This window comes from Mesocricetus auratus, unplaced genomic scaffold (assembly GCF_017639785.1).
Source record: "Mesocricetus auratus isolate SY011 unplaced genomic scaffold, BCM_Maur_2.0 Super-Scaffold_6730, whole genome shotgun sequence".
In the NCBI taxonomy this organism is placed as follows: Eukaryota; Metazoa; Chordata; class Mammalia; order Rodentia; family Cricetidae; genus Mesocricetus; species Mesocricetus auratus.
The window spans coordinates 65,505,822-65,527,430 of NW_024429184.1; the positions used below are offsets into that span (position 1 = coordinate 65,505,822).

The 21,609-nt window shown below is 41.9% G+C and overlaps 1 protein-coding gene across 4 annotated transcripts in view; it reads left to right on the forward strand.

Moving 5' to 3' along the window:
* The window catches only part of Cpa6 (carboxypeptidase A6), a 341,877-nt gene that overhangs the window by 313,878 nt on the left and 6,390 nt on the right, over nucleotides 1-21,609 (forward strand). For 3 of the 4 annotated variants that reach the window (XM_005066753.3, XM_040741441.1, XM_040741442.1), the window contains one exon: nucleotides 19,341-19,543. In XM_005066753.3, coding sequence (XP_005066810.1) covers nucleotides 19,341-19,543 — 203 coding nt within the window. The remainder of the gene's footprint in view (nucleotides 1-19,340; nucleotides 19,544-21,609) is intronic. The other variant, XM_040741440.1, reaches the window with a different exon arrangement.

Below are 21,609 nucleotides of genomic sequence, written 5' to 3' on the forward strand. Positions count from 1 at the left end.
AAAGAATTATTTCTAGGAATGCCCTATTTACAATCCCTTTTAAAGTGACCTTGTCTGCCACATTTAAAACATTTAATATTTCAATTTTTCTTTAAGTCTCTCAAAATCACCTCTCCTATCCATGTAACATCAACATGAGTTTCAATATTAATTGTATCTCAAATCTAATACTTCAAAGGTTCTGCCCTTGTTTTAAAATGCCTAATTATCCTTTTGCATTAGGCATTTAGCATTTTTAAAAGCCATAGTTTCAATTATTATTTTTCTAGTTTCTGTGTCTGATAATCATTGTATTTACTGCTAATAACAGTCTTTGTAGGAAATATGTAAATGCTTCCTTTGGGTCATGCATAACTTTTTAAAATGATTCAATTTTCTTTCCTGTTTCTTCAACTCTTTCCCAAGCATTCAAACTTGCTGCACGACATAAACCTAAGAAGTAATCATCATATAGACATTGCCTTTCTAAAGCGGCATAATCTCCTTCTCCAAGAATTTGATCTTAGGAGATATCCGTACCTTTAGTCTCTTGTTCCATATTCTTACCCTCTTCTCTGAATCAGGGAACCAATTGTAATTGTGGTTCAGACTCTAGGACAGCTTTAAGTCTACCCAGTCTACAGTGATAACCCTATTACAGACCACATGTTTATCATCTGATTCAAAAATGGTGAATGCATGCTATATGAGACTACAGCGTCCTTGAATTTCCCTAATTGTCACAGGCTTCCAAGTAGCTCTTATAGAACCTCTTTCATTTGGTACTTCCTGTAAGGTTACTGGATATATTAAAGTTTCGTCTCTTAAGACCTTAGAGTTCCCTTTTAACCTGAAAATGCAATGCTTAACTTGCTTCTCCATGTAACTCCTCAGGCTGGGTTTGAATAGCTCTATAATCTGCTTTATAAATTTTTCTAAGGCCTGCATCTTAGCACTCATATCAGCCAACTTTTTAAAGAGATAAACCAAGAATTATCAAACTGACAACAAAGATTATCAAAATGATAATTAACAGTATGTCAATCCCAGCTAAATTGATTATCCCTTCATTTAATTATTCCATTTTTTTAAATCATGCATTTTGGAATTATATACAGAGACTTAACTCTCTCCATTGTAATTATGTTTCCCATTTTTAATGTAGGAAAAAAAACTCTCCTTTTTAACTAATTCCTTCCTTTAATGCCTTCCCAGAGTTCCCAACAGACTTACCAAATCTCCAGATAGTGTCAGTGAACTCTGAGACACTCATGTCTGAATCAGAGATAGCTGTGTCTGTAAACTGAAGAATGTCAGCCCGAGGAGAGGGGCTATAGGGAAAGCCTAAAGCCTCCCAAGTTTGAGTGGCAGCTGAAAACTGTTTAGAAAAGCTGCAACAGGAAAACAGGAGAACAGTAGAAGTCTGAGTGGGTTTCAAGGCAGTCACCTAGTTTGGCAGCAGCTCAAGAAGGGGTTTCAGGGGGTTCAGGGAAAGTTCACAGCCCACCTGAAGAAAAGCAATAAAAGCAGCAACTGCCTGCATTGGGGACCATGCTAAAGCTGCTACCTGCAGTGTTTGGGGCCCAAAGAGATTTGGGAAGAAAACCTAGTCCAGCAGGCACTCCAGCAGGAGCCCAACCTGCAGCTCAGGTCTGGGCCTGGACCACTGGCTTCAAAGTAGCTTTTTTGTGAATTCGTAACTTTTTTACATTGATGACAATTTGTAACATGAAAAATAAAAGGCCCAGAGACAGACATTGGAGTTAGAGCTTCAAGAGGAAGATCAGAGAAGCAAAGCAACCAAGCCTGTAGATCTTACCTCTACCAAGCTGAAATGGCTATCCTGTCTCCACAAATTCTCAGAGGCGAAAGACTCTGAATTCCTGTCTCCTCCTTTTATTCCTTTCTCTGCTCAGCCATACCACTCCCATCTCCACCTCCCTGGGATTAAAGGCATGAGCTTTGTTACTCTTCACTCTTGTGTAGGCCAGGGTGGCCTTGAACTAACAGATCCATCTGCCTATCTCCTGAGTACTGGAATTAAAGGTGTGTACCACCTCTGCCTAGCTTCTACAGCTAACTAGTGTGGCTGGCTTTGCTTTCTGATACTTCGGAAAGCTTTATTAAATCAAAAGTAATATATCACCACACATACCTTTAATCCCAGTACTCAGGAGTTAAAGGGAGGCAGATCACTGAGTTTGAGGCCAGCCTGGTCTACAGAGTGAGTTCCAGGACAGTTGGAGCTACACAGAGAAACCCTGTCTCAAAAAACAAATAAATATTTTAATTCTTAACTTTGAATTATGGAATGTATCATTTATGCTAATCAGTTTACCCCCACATAATTACTTCAGTGTTGTTTAAATCAGACAACTCTTATGAGACATTTTAAAAATACAATCGGAAAAAACATACATTGAGAATTAAAATATGAATGAGGCATGGTAGCACATATCTAAAAACCCCAGAAGAGTTGGGAGTCCAACGCAGGAAAATTGCAATTTTCAGAATGGGCCAGGGCTGCAGTGAGTTCTAGGCTAACTTGGGTTAGAGACTAAGACTTTAATCTCAAAAAGAAAAATTTTAAGGACAGAAATCACATGATCATCGAAATAGCTATAGGAAAGGACTTTCACAGAGCCCAGTGTCCCTTCATAATAAAAGTTGTGAGGAACCCAGGAAGAGAAGAAACAGCTCAACAGAGTGATGGTTCCACATAACAAACCATGGGAAACATATTAAGCTGAGGAAGATGCAAAGCATTTCAACAAAACTCAAGAACAAGATGAAAGTAGCAGGTTTTGTGGACCACCAGCCAGCCCCAAATCATGACACCGAACTTATGAATTATGAAAGCTTGGCCTTAGCTTAGGCTTGTTTCTGTCTGGCTCCTAACTTAACCCATTTCTGTTCGTCTCCATGCTGCCACGTGGCTCATGGCTCTTACCTCTCCTCCTGAATGTCTTGCTCCCTCTGCACCCAGCTTGTGACTCCGCCTTTCTTTTTCCCAGAGCTCTCTCTGTCCAAAAGTCTAGCCTGTATCTCCTGCCTAGTAATTGCCCTTTAGCTTTTTATTAAATCAACCCACTTACTGCACTTTTATTTAATTCAGTGATGAAGGTCTTTTTTATATATGCACGTGTGTGTTCCTATGTGTGCAGAGTGCATGCACTTGTGTACTTATATATGGAGGCCAGAGGACAACCCTGGGCATAGTCCCCGCCTGCATTGAAGCGAGTTCTCTTCATTGGCCGGAAACTAGACTAGCTTGGCTGTCCAGTCAGCCCCCAGGGATGCACACGTCTCTGCCTCACTCATGCTGAGACTGAAGATGAGTGTCCCAGAAGCAGGTGAGTCTAAACTGTTTCTGAAGATCAAATTCAGTCCTTGCCTTTGAAAGGAGCCACCGCTCCCCTTCCCCCAGCCCTGTGCTTAGCAGGAGCAGTAAGACAAGAGAAGCAAATAAGTGATATTAAAAAGGAAAGAGAGAAGTGACGCTTATTTGCAGATTATGAGATTCTGTACATAAGAGATTCTAAAAGCTCTACCAGAAAACTCACAGAAAAGTTACTTTCGGCAAAGTAGCAAGATACAAAACTAACATCAAAACAATGACAGCTAGGTATCAGTAACAAACATGCTCAGAAAGAAACAAGGGAAGCAATCTACTCAAAATCACCTCCTAAAAATAAAATGCCTCAGAATAACCCCAAGCAGAGAGGTGAAAGATGAAAATGTTAACGCACTGAAGAAAGGAATTTAAGAAGACACTGGTACATAAAGAAGCCTTCCATGCTCATGGATCAGATGAAGGAAGATACCAAAAACTACTGACTGGAGAAAGGAGAGTGTCTTCAACAATGGAGCTAGGGTGGCTAGACAATGAAACTAGACCCTAATTCTGGTACAATAATCAACTCCAGTTGGATCAAAGGCCTTAATAAAAGAATTGAAAATCAGTAACTGCTAGAGGCAAAAGCAGAAAACATACCTAAAGATCTAGACATAGACAGGATTTTCTGAGTAGGACCTTCCTTACTCAGAAAATAATGCCAGCAACTGACACACATTAATCCAGGAAATTAGCAGGCCTCTGCACAAGAAACAGTAATTGGACAAAGAGCCTACTGGGATGGGATAAAATCTTGAACTACATGTCTAATGCAGGATTAATATCTAGAACATACTAAAAATTTCAACAACTAAAGAATTCCAACAACCCAGCCAATAAATGCAGTGATAAAATGAACAGTCTACAAAGATGAAATACAAATGGACAATAAACATACAAAAAATGCTCAGCCTCCCTAGCCAGCAGAGAAAAGAAAATTAAAACTACCTGAGACTTCATCATAGTGCAGTCAGAACGTCAGTCATTAAGGAAATAAATATCGACAAGTATGCAGACAAAAGGGAATTCTTAAACATGGCTAGCGGGTATGCAAACTATAGAAATCAGTATAGACGCTTCTAAAAACAAAACAAAACAAACAAAACAGATCTACGAATGACCAGCACATTTACCCAAAGGCTTCAAAGTCAATATATCACAGAGACACGCACGCATCAATATTTATTTCTGCACTGTTCACAGCAGCTAAGCCACAGAACCAACTGAGGTGTCCATCAACTGAGGAACAAATAGAGACTCTTGGCATATAGACGCACAATGGAATTTTTTCCAGCGATAAGAATGAAGTTATGTGTTTGCAGGAAAAATGGATGCAATGGAAAACAATCATATTAAGTGGATGTTAACCTAGCCTCAGAAAAACAAATAGCCTACATTTGTTTCTCATCTATGGTTCCTAGATTTCATATAGCCCAATAAAGCCACATATGCATAAATGAGGTGAAATTGGGGCAGCAAAGGAGACAAATGGGAAGGGCATGAAAAGGGGGAGTAGGAAGATAAGGAAGAATGCACTCCACATATAATACATACCTGTATATACACTCCACATGTAATACATACCTGTATATACACTCCACATATAATACATACCTGTATATACACTCCACATGTAATACATACCTGTATATACATTCCACATATAATACATACCTATGTGAAATTTTTTATTTAATTTTTTTTAAAAAGCTTACTTTTATTTTTGTTTTTTGTTTTGTCAACTTGACATAGGCTAGAATTGTCTGGGAAGAGAGACCTCAGCTGAGAAAACGCACCCACCAGATTGACCTATAGACAAGCCTGGGGAGCATTCTTAATTAATGACAAATGTAGGAGGGCTCAGATCAATGTGGGTGGTGCCATGGCCACCTCACACTTTTGGGCAAGAAAGAGCACACACACCCAGAGGTCAGGAGAAATCCAGAGGGCCAGCACCATGGCCTCATCCCAAAAATCCTCCAGATCAGCATTTTTAACCTTAAGGCACCTGATGACCAATATTGATTTTTATGCCCTCGCCTGAGGTTCCTTACAGTGGGAGGGTAGTTCCCCATTCTCTTAATGGCAGGAGACATAGACAAGAACAAAGTCTAAAACAAACAAAGACAGGCTCGAACAAACACACCAAGTGTGTAGTGTAGGTATTTTGACAGATCTGATGGGACAGGTATTCTGGCACTCAGGAGTCACAGAATACTGAGTGTTACACAGCTCAGATGGAAAGGCGTCCTGGAGCTTGGAAGCCAAGGACTACCACAGTCGGCAGTAAGCATAGCAGCTTACAGCCCTGCCTCACGGAAAGGCTTTCCCAGTGTATGAGCTCTGCTCCAGCAGGAGAGGGTCTTCCAGCGGGGGATGTTTGCCCTGTGTAGCAGTTTTGCTCCTGCAGGAGACGGTTCCCTAGGTGAAGTCGCTACAGTTCAGCTCTGCTCCCGGGAGAGTAGAGAGCAGAGTGCTACAACTCCTCTCTGCCAGGTGAAGGTTTCCCCAACAAAAGTGTTAACAGCCCTGCTTGCTCTGCTCTGCCCAGGGTCATCTCTGCTCCATAGCAAAAGAGGGTCTCCACCCAAAGCTCTTCCAAGGGGTTTATTGGGAGGGAAGAATCCAGGAGAGTGGCAGAGGACAGCCAGGTAGCTCGAACAGCCACAAGCTGAATAGACACAGGGTTTATATAGGACTTCCAGAGTGGGGATTGTTCAGATTTTAATGGTGAGCTTGTAAGCGTTTTGTCGGGATGGGTCAGGACAGGATGGAACAGGAGTGGGTCAGGTATGGTATTCTGGCACTCGGGAGTCACAGAATATTCAGTGTTACACAGCTCAGGTGGAAAGGTATCCCGGAGCTCGGGAGCCAAGGACCACCACAGGTTGCAGTAAGCTTGGCAGCTTACAGCCTTGCCTCAGAGAAAGGCTTCTCCAGTGTATCAGCTCCGCTCGGGCAGGACAGGGTCTTCCAGCTGGGGATGTTTGCCTAGTGTAGCAGTTTTGCTCCCCAGGAGGTTTCTCGGGGGAAGTTGCTACAGTTCAGCTCTGCTCCTGGAGAGCGGAGCGGAGAGCAGGGAGCCGGGCGGGAGCAGAGTGTAACAACTCCGCTCTGCCAAGGAAGGTTTCCCGGGCAAGTGTTACAGTGCTGCTCGCTCTGCCCTGCCCTGCCCTGCCCTGCCCTGCCCTGCCCTGCCCTGCCCTGCCCTGCGTCGCCTCTGCTCTGTCGCTGCCGCAAAAGAAGATCTCCACCCGAAGCTCATCCAAAGGGGTTTATTGGAAGGCAGCTGGACCAGCCAAGCTGAACATACACAGGGTTTATATAGGGATTCCTGGGGCTGGGGAAGTTTTTCCAGAGTGGGGATTGGTCTGATTTCAGTGCTGAGCTCAGATGGGCTAGAGCTCTGCTCCGGGATTGGTTACTTTTTTACACAGGAGTAGGGTCAGATTTGGCTCTGGTTTCAGGGCCAAAGTGTGTTTCTTTCTCTGGTCCTTTTTAGCCTTTTGGCTCCAATTTTAGGGCCAGGGTACATTTCTTTCACTGACTCTGATTCCAGGGACAAAGTATGTTCCTTTGGCACTGGTTTTAGGGTCAGGGTACATTTCTTTGGTTGTGGTTGCAGGGCCAAAGTGTGTTTCTTTGGCTCTGCTCTGGGTGTGTTTCTTTGACTGGTCCCTTTTCCCTACAGAGCTCACATTGGCTAGAGGTCCTGCTCAGGGATTGGCTAGTTTTCTGCACGGGTTAGGGTCAGATTTGGCTCTGGTTTTAGGGCTAAAGTGTGTTTCTTTCACTGGTCCTTTTTAGCCTTTTGGCTCTAGTTTTAGGGCCAAAGTGTATTTCTTTCACTTGTTCTGATTCCAGGGACAAAGTGTGTTTCTTTGGCACTGGTTTCAGGGTCAGGGCACATTTCTTTGGCTCTGGTTGCAGGGCCAAAGTATGTTTCTTTGGCTCTGCTCAGGGTGTGTTTCTTTGGCTGGACCCTTTTCCCTACATGTAGGATGCAAACATAAACAGGAAGTGTGTCAGATGCTACTACCTAATGCACCAGAAGTACCAGACCGACACAAAGGAAAGACAGAAAAGGAGGGTGCCGGCGCTCACCTTCTCAAGGACCAAGAACATGAAACACGAAGGGACCAACTCACCGAAAAAGTCACCGAAGAGGGGGCAACAAAATGCGCCTCCAGTGTGAAGAGGAGTCCGAAAGGGTGCTGATAGAGAAAGCAAAAGTGCACCAATGTAAGACCCGATCCAACGATGCCCAGCCAGCAAGAAAAGGCAAAGATCAGGGCCCAAAGAACTGCCTCGGCGATGGAAAAAAGGATACACCCTGACTCAAGCCGGTCAAGGCCGGTGCCAGCAAGGGATCCCCAGACCCCATGTCTAGGCACCAGATGTTTCAGGTCACCCTGCTAGGACACCCCTTGGGGAAGGGGGTGAGAAGACACAGCACCAATAACGTATGTGGTAAGAGTTGCTGAGTAGCAGAGCATGCTGCGAATTTGTTTATTAAGGAAGTTAGACCTGCCTTTATACCCCCTCCCAAGGTCCTATTGGCTCAGGTGGCTGACTCTGCGGCATTGTTCTTTCCTCATTGGTGTCTCTGGGTCAGGTTTATCTCAGTCAGCAGTCTCTGGTCATAGAGGCAGGCTTAGCTTAGGGAGGAAGTGCATGCCACACATGCTCATGCATGCTGGCCTAGACACCAGGGCCACGGGGACTAAGGCTTGCGTAGGCATGTGTGAGAGAGAGAGAGAGAGAGAGAGAGAGAGAGAGAGAGAGGGAGGAAGGAAGGAAGGAAGGAAGGAAGGAAGGAAGGAAGGAAGGAAGGAAGGAAGGAAGGGGGAGAAGAGGAGGGGGAGGAGGACAGGGGAAGGGGGAAGGGGGAGAGTGGGAGAAGGAGAGGGAGTTACCCTTAAGAGACCAGAGAGGGCATCAGATCCCTTCGGCTGGAGTTACATGTGGTTGTGTGCCATCCTACCTGGATGCTAGGTACTGAACTCAGTTCCTCTGTAAGAGCAGCAAGTTCTGAGATCTCTCTCCACCCCCATTTTCTAATATCTTTATACAATTGATGTATTATAGCAATAAAACATTGCTTTGCAATTAGCATTTTTATTAGCCTAGCAAGTTACTATCATTCTTCAGAACATTCTCCCTAGATACTTTAACCACTTTATTCATACAATTTCATGTTCTTTCTTTCTACTAAATATTCATTTCCTGTCTATTTATTGAATGAACTCTCCAATGGCTAGTCTTAGAGAAAGAAGTTTTTAATATTGAGACTACAGATTACAATACACATACTTTCACATAAAAATTCTAGTTAGATCAACAAAGAACTTAATGTGTTCGTGGTTCTTTTATATCATAATTTATATCTTATTTCCATTCAGAAAAAAAAACCCACCGGGACACTAGTATAGCACTTACACTGGCTCTCCTGTATCTCAGCCTCTGCAGTTCTCTTGGGGCAGGGTACGGCAGGCTCTTTCGGAGCATATGAGATAGTCCATGAACCACTGTAGACTCACCCATCAGTACCGCCTGCCTCACATTCTGCGCTGAGCTTTAACACTAGGTGTGTGTTGCTTCTGTACCATTGTTGATTCATTTGTTTCCTACCTGAGATAATCCTCTGCCTTCCACCTGTCCTTCTAGACTGCCCCTCCCAAGAGACCACGTCTCCTCTCACACAGGACAATGACTCTTTCTCCCTACCTTCAAACCTAACTAAGCTACACTTTCAAAAATAATTTAAAGAGAATTTGGTAAGGCTATTTTCTACCATCTATAATTTTCTCAGAAAAATTTCCTCTATTCTTCCTACCATTTTTTCTAAATGTCATCACTTGCCATCTTAATTATATATGCACTATATATGGCTTTTACTTGAAGAGCCATTGTAAAGACAAAACAGGAGCCACATTGTTGTTAAAACACCACATTGTTATTAAGTCTCCATACCTTACAAGAATAAGTTTCTGTTTCCTAAGCCTAATGTATCCTGAAAACCATGTTTATTACCTATGCTGAATTTGTAACCCCACAATGTATGCCCACCCCTTTTGCCTTGCTGAACCCCTGAACACCTTGATGAGTCCCCTATCATAAGATGCATTCTTTTAGTTATCTACCCCACAGGCTTGGGCCCTGAGTCCCCCGCTCTTCTATCCAGGTGTTACCAGGTGTCACACTTATCTATGGTACACAGGCAGACTTGAGCCCCAATCCCCATCCCTCTCCAGGTGCTAACAGGAAATTTTCTCAACAGCTGTCAACTCTAACCCTTCCCCATAAAAAGGACCTTAAAAACCAGTGAGGGGCTGAAATCCCAACTTAGAATGAGGTGGCTGTCTGGCCAGTCTAAATAAAGCTTGCTTAATCAGATAGGCATGGAAATGGATTTTTTTGCATGTCTAATACATTTCTCTCTTGACCATCAAATATTTGTTCAAAGTCTGTAGCAAGCTTTCTTTGGAGCCACCTACCAGCTCCCAAATAAAGACATAGAGACTTAACATTTGTTATGAATGCTCCGTCTTAACTTATGCTTGTCCCATTAGCTTTTCTAACTTAATTTAACCTGTTTCTCTTTATCTATGTTTTGTCTCAGTCTTTTTACCCTTTTTTTCATTATGTATTCCTACTCTGTGTCTGGCTAGCTGGCAGCTGCCTGGCTGGCCCCTGGCATCTCCCTCTCTTTTCCCCTTGTTCTCTGATTCTAGACTCCTCCTACTTATTCTCTCTGCCTGTCTGCCCTACATATCCCTCTACTGCCTAGCTATTCTGCTTTTTTATTAGACCAATCAGGTGCCTTAGGCAGGCAAAGTAACACATCTTTATATCATTAAACAAATGCAACATAAATGAATGTAACACATCTTTGTCTAATTAAAGTAATAATCCACAACATAAACAATTGTAACACGTTTACATAGTTAAAAGTAATATTCCACAACAAAAGTCACTTTATCCCACCCCTCACCAAGAACATACAATCTGTATCGTAGGTACACAATAAGACCCTCAAAACCATCTCCACACTCAGTAAGCCCATGCAGAAGGATGAAGGGAAAGGATTAGAACAGTGATGCTTTCACCCTACAATTCAGTTCCTCATGTTGTGGTGACACCCAACCATAAAATTATTTTTTTTTTTTTTGACTTTCAGAAACAATACATGTTTTCTTTTTTTATTTATTTTTAAGTTTAAATTTAGATTAGAAACAAGGTTGCTTCACAAGTCAGTTCCAGGTCCCTCTCCCTTTCCCTCCCCTCCGCCCGTGCCCTCCCCTCAAACCCCCCTATTATCCCTTCATTTCCCCAGGGAGGGTGAGGCCCTCCATGGGGGTGTCCATAGTCTGCCATTTCGTCCAGGGCAGGGCCTAGACCTAACCCCAAGAGTTCAGGGTGAGAGTGCATCTCACATTGTTGGATGGGAGTCCAAAGTCCGTGTGTATACTTGGGATAAGTACTGATCTACTGCCCAAGGCTCAATAGATTACCTAGGCCTCCTCACTGACACTCACATTCAGGGGTTCTTGATCAGTCCCATGCTGGATTAGCAGGCTGATGCCTGGGATTCAAAAGTTAACCTTTGTCAGGTCAGCTGTTTCTGGGGGTTAAACCAGCCTAGTCTTAATCCCTTAGGTCATCAGTCCTCCCTCTCTGTTACTGGCCTTCTTGAGTTCAGCTCAGTGCTTAGTCATGGGAGAGTGCCTCTTCTTCCATCAGCCACTGAATGAAGTTTCTGTTTCCCAGACTCTCTGGCCATGGGATTGTAGGCTGACACTCCCCAGATCTATGTCTAAAATCCATATATGAGAGAGTACATCCATAAAATTATTTTTGTTGTTATTTCTTAACTACAATTTTGCTACTTTTATTAATTGTAATGTAAATATCTGCGTTTTCTGGTCTTAGGTCTTAACCTGTGAAAGGGTTGTTCACTCCCCCTAAGGGGTCATTACCCACAAGTTGAGAACCCCTGGGCTAGAGAAAAGCACCCAGCCTAACAGTAACCAGATCCTTATGGTTGAGTCTTGTTTCGTTATCACTATAGTTTACACTGTTAAAGTAGAAACTCTGGTGTATTTATGCAGTGAGTATCCACAGAGTTTGCTCCACTACTCTCTAATAAACACATTTTCTCAGCATCCTTTACCAGGCAACCCATCCCCATGTCGATCTCTGATGCTGCTCTCCATGAGTGCAGCAAATTCCCATGTACTGTGCCCCATTACTCTGCTAGTCCATTCCTGACTCAGTATCATTTTTTATTAATATATCTATACAGACATTTTCATGCCTGTTGGGTTAAGCCCCTCTCCTCTGCTTTTCTAAGGTTTTCTGGACATGAATTCCTTCTCAAAGACTGCAGTGTTCTTCTAGATGTTAAAAAACTGTGCCAGATGCAGAATAAAGCGCTGCATGTTCTCACTCATATATGAAACTAAAAATATTTATCTTAAGGAAAAGAATTAAGTCCTGGTGAGGCTTGGTGGGGCAGCCAAGTTGGATATTGAGTACCAAAGTATGTCAGATAAGAGAAAAAGTTTTATTGTTATACAGCACAGTGAACTGAATATAGTTTATAGTAACTTATTATATATTTCATAAAGAATTGGAAAATGGGAGTTTATAGGCTCCAAACACAAGGAAATGATAAATGCTTGACATAGAAATGTTAATTACCCTAATTCTATTATTGCACATTGTATACATGTATCGAATTATTATATTGTGTTCTGTAAATTTTGAGCTTCATGCTGGCTATGATGATTTGTGCCTGGTTGAGGCTGGAGGATTGCCATGAGTTTGAGGCCACCCTGGTCTAGACAGTGAGACCTAAACTTAAAAAAAGAAATGAGTGAATTAATCAATGAATAATGGTTTTATTTACTTTTAAATTTTAGTATGTATGTACAGGTGCTTTGCTTGCATGTATGTCTACCATGTGTGTGCCTGGTGCCTTCAGTGGCCAGAAGATGGCCCCAGATCCCCTGGGATTAAAGTTACAAATGGTCTTGAGCCACCATGTGGGTGCTGGGAATTGAGCCTGGGCCTTCTGGAAGAGCAGCCAAGTGCTCTTAACAACTGAGCCATCTCTCCAAACCCTAAAACTATTTTCTTAGAGTTTGTTAGACAATTAAGTTTGTTAGATCATTTCGTAAATTCCTCTTGTCACTGGGTCATCTCCTCAGTCACACTGATTCCATTTTGTTTGTTTGTTTGAGACTGTTTCTCTGTGTAATAGTCCTGGCTGCCCTGGGACTCACTCTGTAGCTTCTTTAAATTTTTAATTCAAAGCAATTCTTTCAAATTCCTGAACTTAGAAAACTTGTTTCTTCATTAGTAACTTCATTTAGTGATGAACCAGGAACTGATATTTGAAACTGAGAAAGTGATGGATAGTACATCTTAAACGTCTGCCAGATACAAATATAGACATGGGTAAAATATAAGTTAACAGTGAGGGAGATGTTTCTATTTTAGTTTGCCAACAAACTAAATTAACTTACTTGTCAAGTTTTAAGGCCTATGAACTAAAAGGATTTTCACCTAATTTTGTGAGAGTACTCCATTATTTATTTATAAGTCAATTTGAATAAAGCTTCTGTGGAAAAACCTCATTATGTAAACATATATAATATCTGCCCAAAGGTAGTATACTACAACATTTACTCAAATAGACCAAGATTATAGAACCCTCAAGCTAAAGTTTGTGTCCAAAAACAAAGGAATAGGGCAGAACAAATTTACTCATTTGGAAAAGAGTGCTGAAGTCTGATGATGCAGCCCTGTAGTTCCAACTACTTGGAAGCATGAGGCAGGTGTTATCAAGGGTTCTGCTTATCTCACAGAGTTCAAGGCTGGTCTGAGTAACTTAACAGGATGATGCCTTCTCAGAGTCAGCAAGAGAGAGCACTAAGGATGTATACAGCCCAGTAGCCAAGACAAGCCTACCATGTGTGAGAACTGTACTCACCTACCGTGTGTGAGACCCTGAGTTCACCTACCATGTATGAGACCCTGAGTTCACTTACCATGTGTGAGACCCTGAGTTCACCTACCATGTGTGAAACCCTGCACTCACTTACCATGCGTGAGACCCAGAGTTCGATTCCCATGCTGGAAAAGGGTAAGAGAAAGAGACTTGCAGCTGTTCTTTGCCCTTTGTCTTGTCTGTAGTGTTCGTTGATGGTGATACATCATGTAAGTTATAGCTCAATAAATTTTATTTTAAAAACATGAAGTAATTAAAAACCAAATGTTTTTAAATTAGAGTTTATATTCTGCAAAAATTCTGATGGTGGAATTTTTGTTGGAATTTTACAGGACAAAAAGAGTAAATAGGGAAGAGCTGGCATCTTTCTAATACTGTCATTATACTCATAAACATAGTCTGCTTTCTTGACTGTAGATAAGATGCTTTTTATAACATAACATGATAGTAAGGGGTTGTTTGATAATATTCAGAGTATATTGCTTTTTATAAAGTAGTCTCATAAGAAAGAATGATGTAAGTAAAATTACACTATTTTTTTAAGTTGGTTTTAAAATCTAGCATATTCCAGTCTCCTCTAGTTGAACCATGGACATGAACAATGACTATAGGGATGTGTTTTACAAAGAACCTAGTTGGGGAAAGTTAAGAGAATTTTAGAGCATGGTACCTGTCTGGAGAAAGCAGGTCACTGGGATAGGTCTTTGAAGGTATCTTGTCTCTATCTAGCCTTTGTGTGTGTGTGTGTGTGTGTGTGTGTGTGTGCGTGTGTGTGTGTGTGTGTGTGTGTGTGCGGGCGTGCGTGCGTGCGTGCGTGCGTGCGTGTGTGTGTGTGTGTGTGTGTGTGTGTGTGTGTCCCTTCTTCCCTCTCCCTCCCTCCATGCTTTTATCTCCCTCTCCTTTCTCTTTTTCACCCCCCTCACCTTGAATAAACTTCGATACCGCCTGCTCTTTTTGCTGTGATGTTTTGTTCAAGTTCATGGTCCCTGGCTCTGCGCTCTTGAACAGAACATCACACCAGAAAGAGTGTGTGGTAGAGGAGCATATTCATAGGAGACAAGAAATGGAGAGGGAGAGGGGAGAGGCAAGGGCTAGGGACAGCATTTCCTAAAGATCTACTTCCTCCTAAAATTCCCATGACCAGCATCTGAGCCTATGGAAGACATTTTGTATCCAAACCATAATAAAGACCATGTGGCAGAGGGGTCAGAAAGTGAAGTAGCACATCTACAAACCAGCATGGCAGGAACCCAGAGAAGCTGCAGTGGCAAGGAAGGACTGTTCCTGAGAGCATGCAGAGGGAGGGCAGCTCTGCCAATGTCTTGATTTTACACTGCCCATCTCAAGAACTGCAAAAGTAGTGTTTCAATTGCATGAATCCAACCAATGAGCAGCACTTCAGAGCCTAGGAGGCACCAAGCTGCCGCAGTATTTTAAGTAGACATCTGCTGTTTCTTCTACAGCTTCATTGCATTGGTATGGTATTCCTGGGTCTTACTTTTTTTCTGCAGGAAAATATCTTTGTAATCAATGCTACCTTGAGACTTGTTTCTGCCATCTTATTCCTGCCCTGTTCTCCACTGTTTGCTTTTTCTCCTTTCATATTTTCTGCTAAGCATTTCAGTGGCTCCTGTTAATCGTGAGCTTATGTTCTAATTTTCTTCTGTTATTCCCAAGCCCCACACTTAAACTTTTCAGCATCAATTTCTAAATTTAATCAATATCTACATCTCCTTTCAAAATAAGACCAGTCTTCTTGGGTCCATCAACCTTCCAGAGGAGCTCACCTGACCTCTCAACTGATGGGGGAGAAAGGGTGAGAAGGAATTGGTGTTTATTTAATGGTTGCTAGGGGGAGGGAGACTTACAAAGCCATAGCCATCCCTGAGGTTGATGGTCAATATTGGCAGTTAATGGTTGCTGGGGGAGGAAGAAGCATTTTCCTCAAAGGTTCACAAGTTGTCCATGCTCCTGTATATAACTTTAATTAAGCAATTTGTTTCACACACATGCATGAATAAAAAAAGAAAGACAGAGAGAGAGAGAGAAAGAAAGAAAGAAAGAAAGAAAGAAAGAAAGAAAGAAAGAAAGAAAGAAGACAGAAGTAGAAGTAAGTTGAAGTTGGGAAGACAAACGGGATCAACATGAGTGAGAGGGAGACAAGGGAAGGTAATTGAAGATGAATATATAATCAAAATATATTATACGTGTGTAGGGAAATGTCATAATGAAAGCCATTATTATCTATAATATATGCTAAGATAAATTTTTTAAATAATACAGGATTTCAGCATACTTTTACTTCCTCTGATCCCCAAACTCCATCTCTCACCATTTTGTATTTCTTAGAATGTTTTAGAAATTTTATATTTTAAATTTGATTTTTTTTTTAATTTTTGACTCACCTATATTAGCTATACACATTAGTGACGTAACGCTTTTGGAGTAATGTGAAACGTTCTAGAATTAGATAGTGGCAGTTACACAGCTCAATAATTATCTTTAAAAGAACTGAATTGTACACTTTTAAAAGATAACTTTTAACACAGTCAACAAGACAAAAAGGCAGATCACAGAATGGGAAAAGATATTCAGTAACCTCACATCTGACAGAGGGCTGATCTCCAAAATTTACAAAGAACTCAAGAAGCAAGTCTCCAAAACACCAAAGGATCCAATTAAAAAGTGGGGTACAGAACTAAAAAGACAATTCTCAATAGAGGAGTCTAAAATGACTGAGAGACACTTAAGAAAATGCTCAACATCCTTAGCCATTAGGGAAATGCAAATCAAAACAACTCTGAGATACCATCTCACTCCTGTCAGAATCACCAATTACAGTTTGTGCTGGAGAGGATGTGGAAAAAGGGGAACACTCATCCATTGCTGGTGGGAGTGCAAACTTGTACAGCCACTTTGGAAATCAGTATGGCAGTTCTTCAGGAAAATGGGAATCAGTCTACCACAAGTTCCAGCAGTTCTGCTCTTAGGCATATACCCAAAAGATGCGCATTCATACAAGGACATCTATTTCACTATGTTCACAGAAGCATTATTTGTAATAGCCAGAACCTGGAAGCAACCTAGACGCCCCTCAACTGAAGAGTGGATAGAGAAGATGTGGTACATTTACACCATGGAGTATTACTCACTGGAAAAAACAAACAAACAATGGAATCTTGAAATTTGCAGGCAAATGGATAGCACTAGAAGAAACCATCCTGAGTGAGGTAACCCAGTCACAAAAAAGACAAACATGGTATGTACTCACTCATATATGGAATTTAGACATGGAGCAAGGGATTACCAGCATACAATCCCACTGCCAGAGAGTCTAGGATACAGAACCTTCATCCAGCGACTGATGGAAGCAGAGGCAGACACCCACAGCTAAACACTGAACTGAACTCCTGGAACCCAGTTGCAGAGAGGGAGGAGTGATGAGCAAAGGGGTCAAGGCCGGGCTCATTAAACCCACAAAAACAGCTGATCTGAACAAGGAGGAGCTCACGGACCCTGGACTGATGGCTGAGAGGCTAGCATGGGACTGATCCAGACCCTCTAAATTTGAGTGTCAGTAAGGAGGCCTCAGCAATCTATGGGGCCTCAGGTAGTAGATCAGTATTTATCCCTGGCATATGAATGGACTTTGGGAGCCAATTCCACATGAAGGGATGCCCTCTCAGCCTGGACACATGGGGGAGGGCCTAGGTCCTGCTCTAGATGATATGACAGATTTTGGATATCCCCCATGGAGGGTCTCACCCTCCCTGGGGAGTGGAGTGGGGGGGAAATGGATGAGGGTTTGGAGAGGGTTGGGGGGGCGGGGGAAGAAAGGAGGGAGAGGGAGCTGGGGTTGACATGTAAAGTAAGCTTGTTTCTAATTTAAATTTAAAGAAAGAACTAACCATAAAAAAATCAAAGATAACTTTTATTGTATTACTTTGTTGAAACATTTTCCCCAGGAATTTTTCAAAGAGTATCAGTGTACAGTATAACTTCTGGAGCCTTTTATGCCAGAGAACATATTTATCCCACTTTCACATTTCAGTAGAGATCAGCTAGATAAAATTCAAGATTCAAATTTCCTTTTAAAAACAAAACAGAATTTTGAATCCAAGTGAGGTGTGCAGCCCTGAGGTGGAGGCAGGAGAATGAAGAATTTGAAAGCAAGATGGATTACATGTCAAATCCCTGTGCAAAAATCAAGGGCTAGAGACATAGCTCAGGGGTGGCATACTTCCAAGGCTCTGGATCTGATGCCAACACCAAAAGAAAAAAGACACCAATAGATACAAGAGTCCTGAAGCTACTGCTAAAATCTCAAATGTCAAGGCTGGAGAGAAGGCTCGGTGGTTAACGGCACTTGCTGTTGCAGCAGAGGACCCAAGTTCAGTTCCCAGCACCCACACAGCAGCTCAGTCTGGTCTTTAAGTTGAGTTCCAAGGAATCTGGCAACCTTTTGTGCCCTTTTCTGATACCAGGGAAGAACTTGGTATACACACATACACACACACACACACAAAGACACACATACAGAAAAAATAAGAATATTTTCAAAGTCAAATGTTAATCTGTCTCTAGTTATTTTTCTAAATATCTTATATTTTTCCCTGGAATTATTTTCTTTCCTTAAACTTGATTGTGTCCAAGTATTCATATTTTCCCCCATCTGTCTTTTGTTTGGTAAGTAATGTCTGTTTAATTTTCCATTCATCGTGGAGAAATTTTAATTACTGTTTCTTCAAATGTTTGTTTTTCTTCTGTCCTTCTAGGCCCCCTATTAATCACGTTGATATTTATTCTACTTCTCACATTCTTTTATTTCTGTCTCATTTTTCCAGCCTTTTATGCCTTCTGTGAATGCTTCAAACCAAGTCATTAATTTGTTCAACTGTATTCACTCAAGCCGTGCATTAAGCCATGAGTTAAGTGACTGAAGAGGCAGGCGTTGTTTTCTTAGAACAGCAGTGCCTTGTAGGTGTTTTAGAGCTGCTTAGCTCTTTCCATCCCCTCCATAGGCCTCTTAATAAGCCTTCTCTGTACAAAATGGTATTGAAAAATGTTAAAAAATAAGATGTGAGCCAAACATGGTGGCTCACACCAGTAATCCTGGCGCCCGCAGAGGCTAAGGGAGGACAGTTGGGAGCTTAAGATTAATATAAATAAATAAAATTTAGTTTGGGGTTTTTTAACACAGTGGATCCCCGAGATGAGAAGTACCCTGGGTTTTTATAAACCGGTCTAGACATCTCTGATCTACAAATGCAATGGACTTGGGGTAGCCATGTGTTCTGTCCTGTCTGCGTGTTCTTGCTCTATCAAGATCTGTGTGTTGTCAGACACTTTTTCAGATGTCTGCCCTTTTCTTACCACTGGACACTGAGTTCTTTAATAAACATGTGTAGGGCACTTTTTGCATAACTGTCCTGGCTGCTAGGTATCCTGCAAGAGGTAAAAGTTCAACAAAAATCCCTGGCAATGAAGGTTCTTTTTCTGTTTCTTCCATTGTATCCCAGGCTTCCAGGGCAGTGTAAACACTGCCTGAATGTTAAGGAGCTAAATATTGAACACTAATTACATGTGCGGTCAATGTTATGAAAAGAAAGTACAGGTGTTGTGGGGCATATAAATGAGAAGCCTAGCCTGCTGGAGGGGATTACACAGAATTATTTCTCTGACAAGAGAACTAACAGCTGAGAGAGATGTTCACTCAAAGTGTCCCTTAAAGCTTTAAACACTCAGCGCCTGGCCCACACCCGCCCTCCTGCAGTGCACGGACTCGGATCCGCTCAGAGTGTGCATTATTCATCTCCGTAATGAGAAATTGGATTACTTAATGATATCACCAATTTTTAGAAATAAGAAGAGGCCCAGTTTAACAATGCTTGTTTGTGTTTCTGGTTTCTTCCCTGCCTGGACCCCCAACACGTTTTCTTCTCTGACCTGCAGATGAAGGCGCCTCTGCACACCCTTGTGATGATACTTACTGTGGTCCTTTCCCAGAGTCTGAGCCAGAGGTGAAGGCTGTGGCTGACTTCCTCCGACAACACAGGAAACACGTCAGGGCATACCTCTCCTTCCACGCCTATGCACAGATGCTGCTGTATCCCTACTCTTACAAACACGCAACCATCCCCAATTTTGGCTGTGTGGTACGTATGTGTTCACATATGTGTGTGTCATGCTTTGTGGTCTTCTTTCTGAGGCTGTGCTTCTGAGTACCAGTGGTAGAAGCAAACGTGTCTATTCATGTATTTTATAGCCGTGAACTCGTTTATTCTTTATAAATTTTCTTAGTCCCATTTTACAGATGAGAAAATTGAGAACATTAAGCTAAGAACTCTCAGAGTCACAGTCAAGTCTCAGCCCCAAGTCTAGCTCCAAGATTGTTGCTTTTAACTGCTATTCTGCTTCCCAAATGCAATCATTTCAAACCTATTTTACATTCTTACCACAGGTTATACACAAAAGGTCAGGGTGGATTTGATTAATATTATAGCTTTGGTCTCATATGCAAGGCTGTAATTAACTTTATTGACTCAATAATTATTCATAAATTATAGTCTGACTCAATAATTAAAAACAAGTTTTAATTTTTAAGTGTTGCTTGTTTAACGCTGCAAATTCTCTGGGCTTATAGCTAACATACATTGCTAAGGATGGCTGGACTTTCAGGGCTAGAGTGCATAAAGGCAAAAAGACAAGATGGGACTCCTTTCCCTTATCTCACAAATGCAACAAGCTACTCCCTACAGGACATAATTCACCATTAAGGGAGCCATTTCAGAGCCTATAGCAAAGTTCAAAGCCAAGGAAAACTAATAAATACTGTTAGAAGTCAAAACAGCAATTACCTGTGGGGGAAAGGGAGGGGTGGGGTGACCAGGGGAAGCACAGGAGTTCTGAGTTATCGCTGTTATTCTATCCCTTGACCTGGAAGGTTATAGGCATATATGTTCAATTTGCGATCTTTTACTGAGCTGTAAACTTAATGCTTGTGGTTGTTTCTTCTTCAGTTCCTGACACTAAATGTGTGGTGCCTTTTCCAACATCATTCCTCCAACCCCAACCAAGTGGACAAATCAATTTCAGTTCTGACACTAACTACCCAGAGTGGCCATCAGACTTCACAAGTTAAGAATGAAGTCCCATGAGATGGCATCCACCCCCAGAGACCAACTTCAAGCAGGGGATTTCCACACTTTTGTGTAGTTAGAGTCCAAGGTTCCCAGGACCTGCCTCTTCCGTTTCTATAATTTATTGGAACAACTCACAGATCCCAGAGAAATGCTTTACTCACTGTTACCAACATATAAAACACATAACCCGGGAATAGTCAAAGAGAAAGCATGCATGATGCAAGGCTCAGCAGAGGCAGGAGGTCTCAGAGCCTGTCTCCTTCCAGCACTACCTATATGGTCACCAAGCCAGAAGACTTTAGACCCCATTGTCTAGGGATATTACAGGTTTCTCTTACCATGGCACAATAAACCAAATTATTGCCATTCATAATGCAACTCACTTTCTTAGACTGCTACAATAGGGATGGGGGATGCCATTGTCATCTATGGAGTAAAGGCCATGGATACTGTTAAACATGCTGAAATGCACAGAACTGAACCCCACCCCCACCCCAACCACAACAATTCAGCATTCAATCCACAAGTCAAGAGTGACATTGTTTTTAAATCTGGGGTAGAGACTATCAAGATAATGGCTCAAAGGTTAAGGATGCTTGGTGTACAAACAGGAGGACCTGAATTCAGATCCCCAATACTCATGTAAAAATCTTATATACGTCTATAACCCCAGCATTTTGAGGGACAGAAATATGAAAATTGCTGGGGCATACTGGCTAGCCAAAACACAACTGAGTTCCTAGCTCAGGAAGAGACCCCTGCCTCAAAAGGATGTGGCAGAGTGATAGAAGAAACCCCTAACACACACACACACACACACACACACACACACACAGAAGCACATATACCACAACATACTTCACACATACTTACAATACAAAGGTATATGGAGTGAGGGAGAGAAATCTGGAATGGACTAAGTATAAGCTAAATCACTAAATCAAAGATGAAAAATTTTCAGAAACTGAGAAATCCCTGAGTGTTAGTAAGAAATCATTACAATCCTATTTAAATTCTTTAAAATATTCCACCAATATGTAAGAAGAGTCTGTGCTTCTGATAACTTTTTAAGGTCGTCC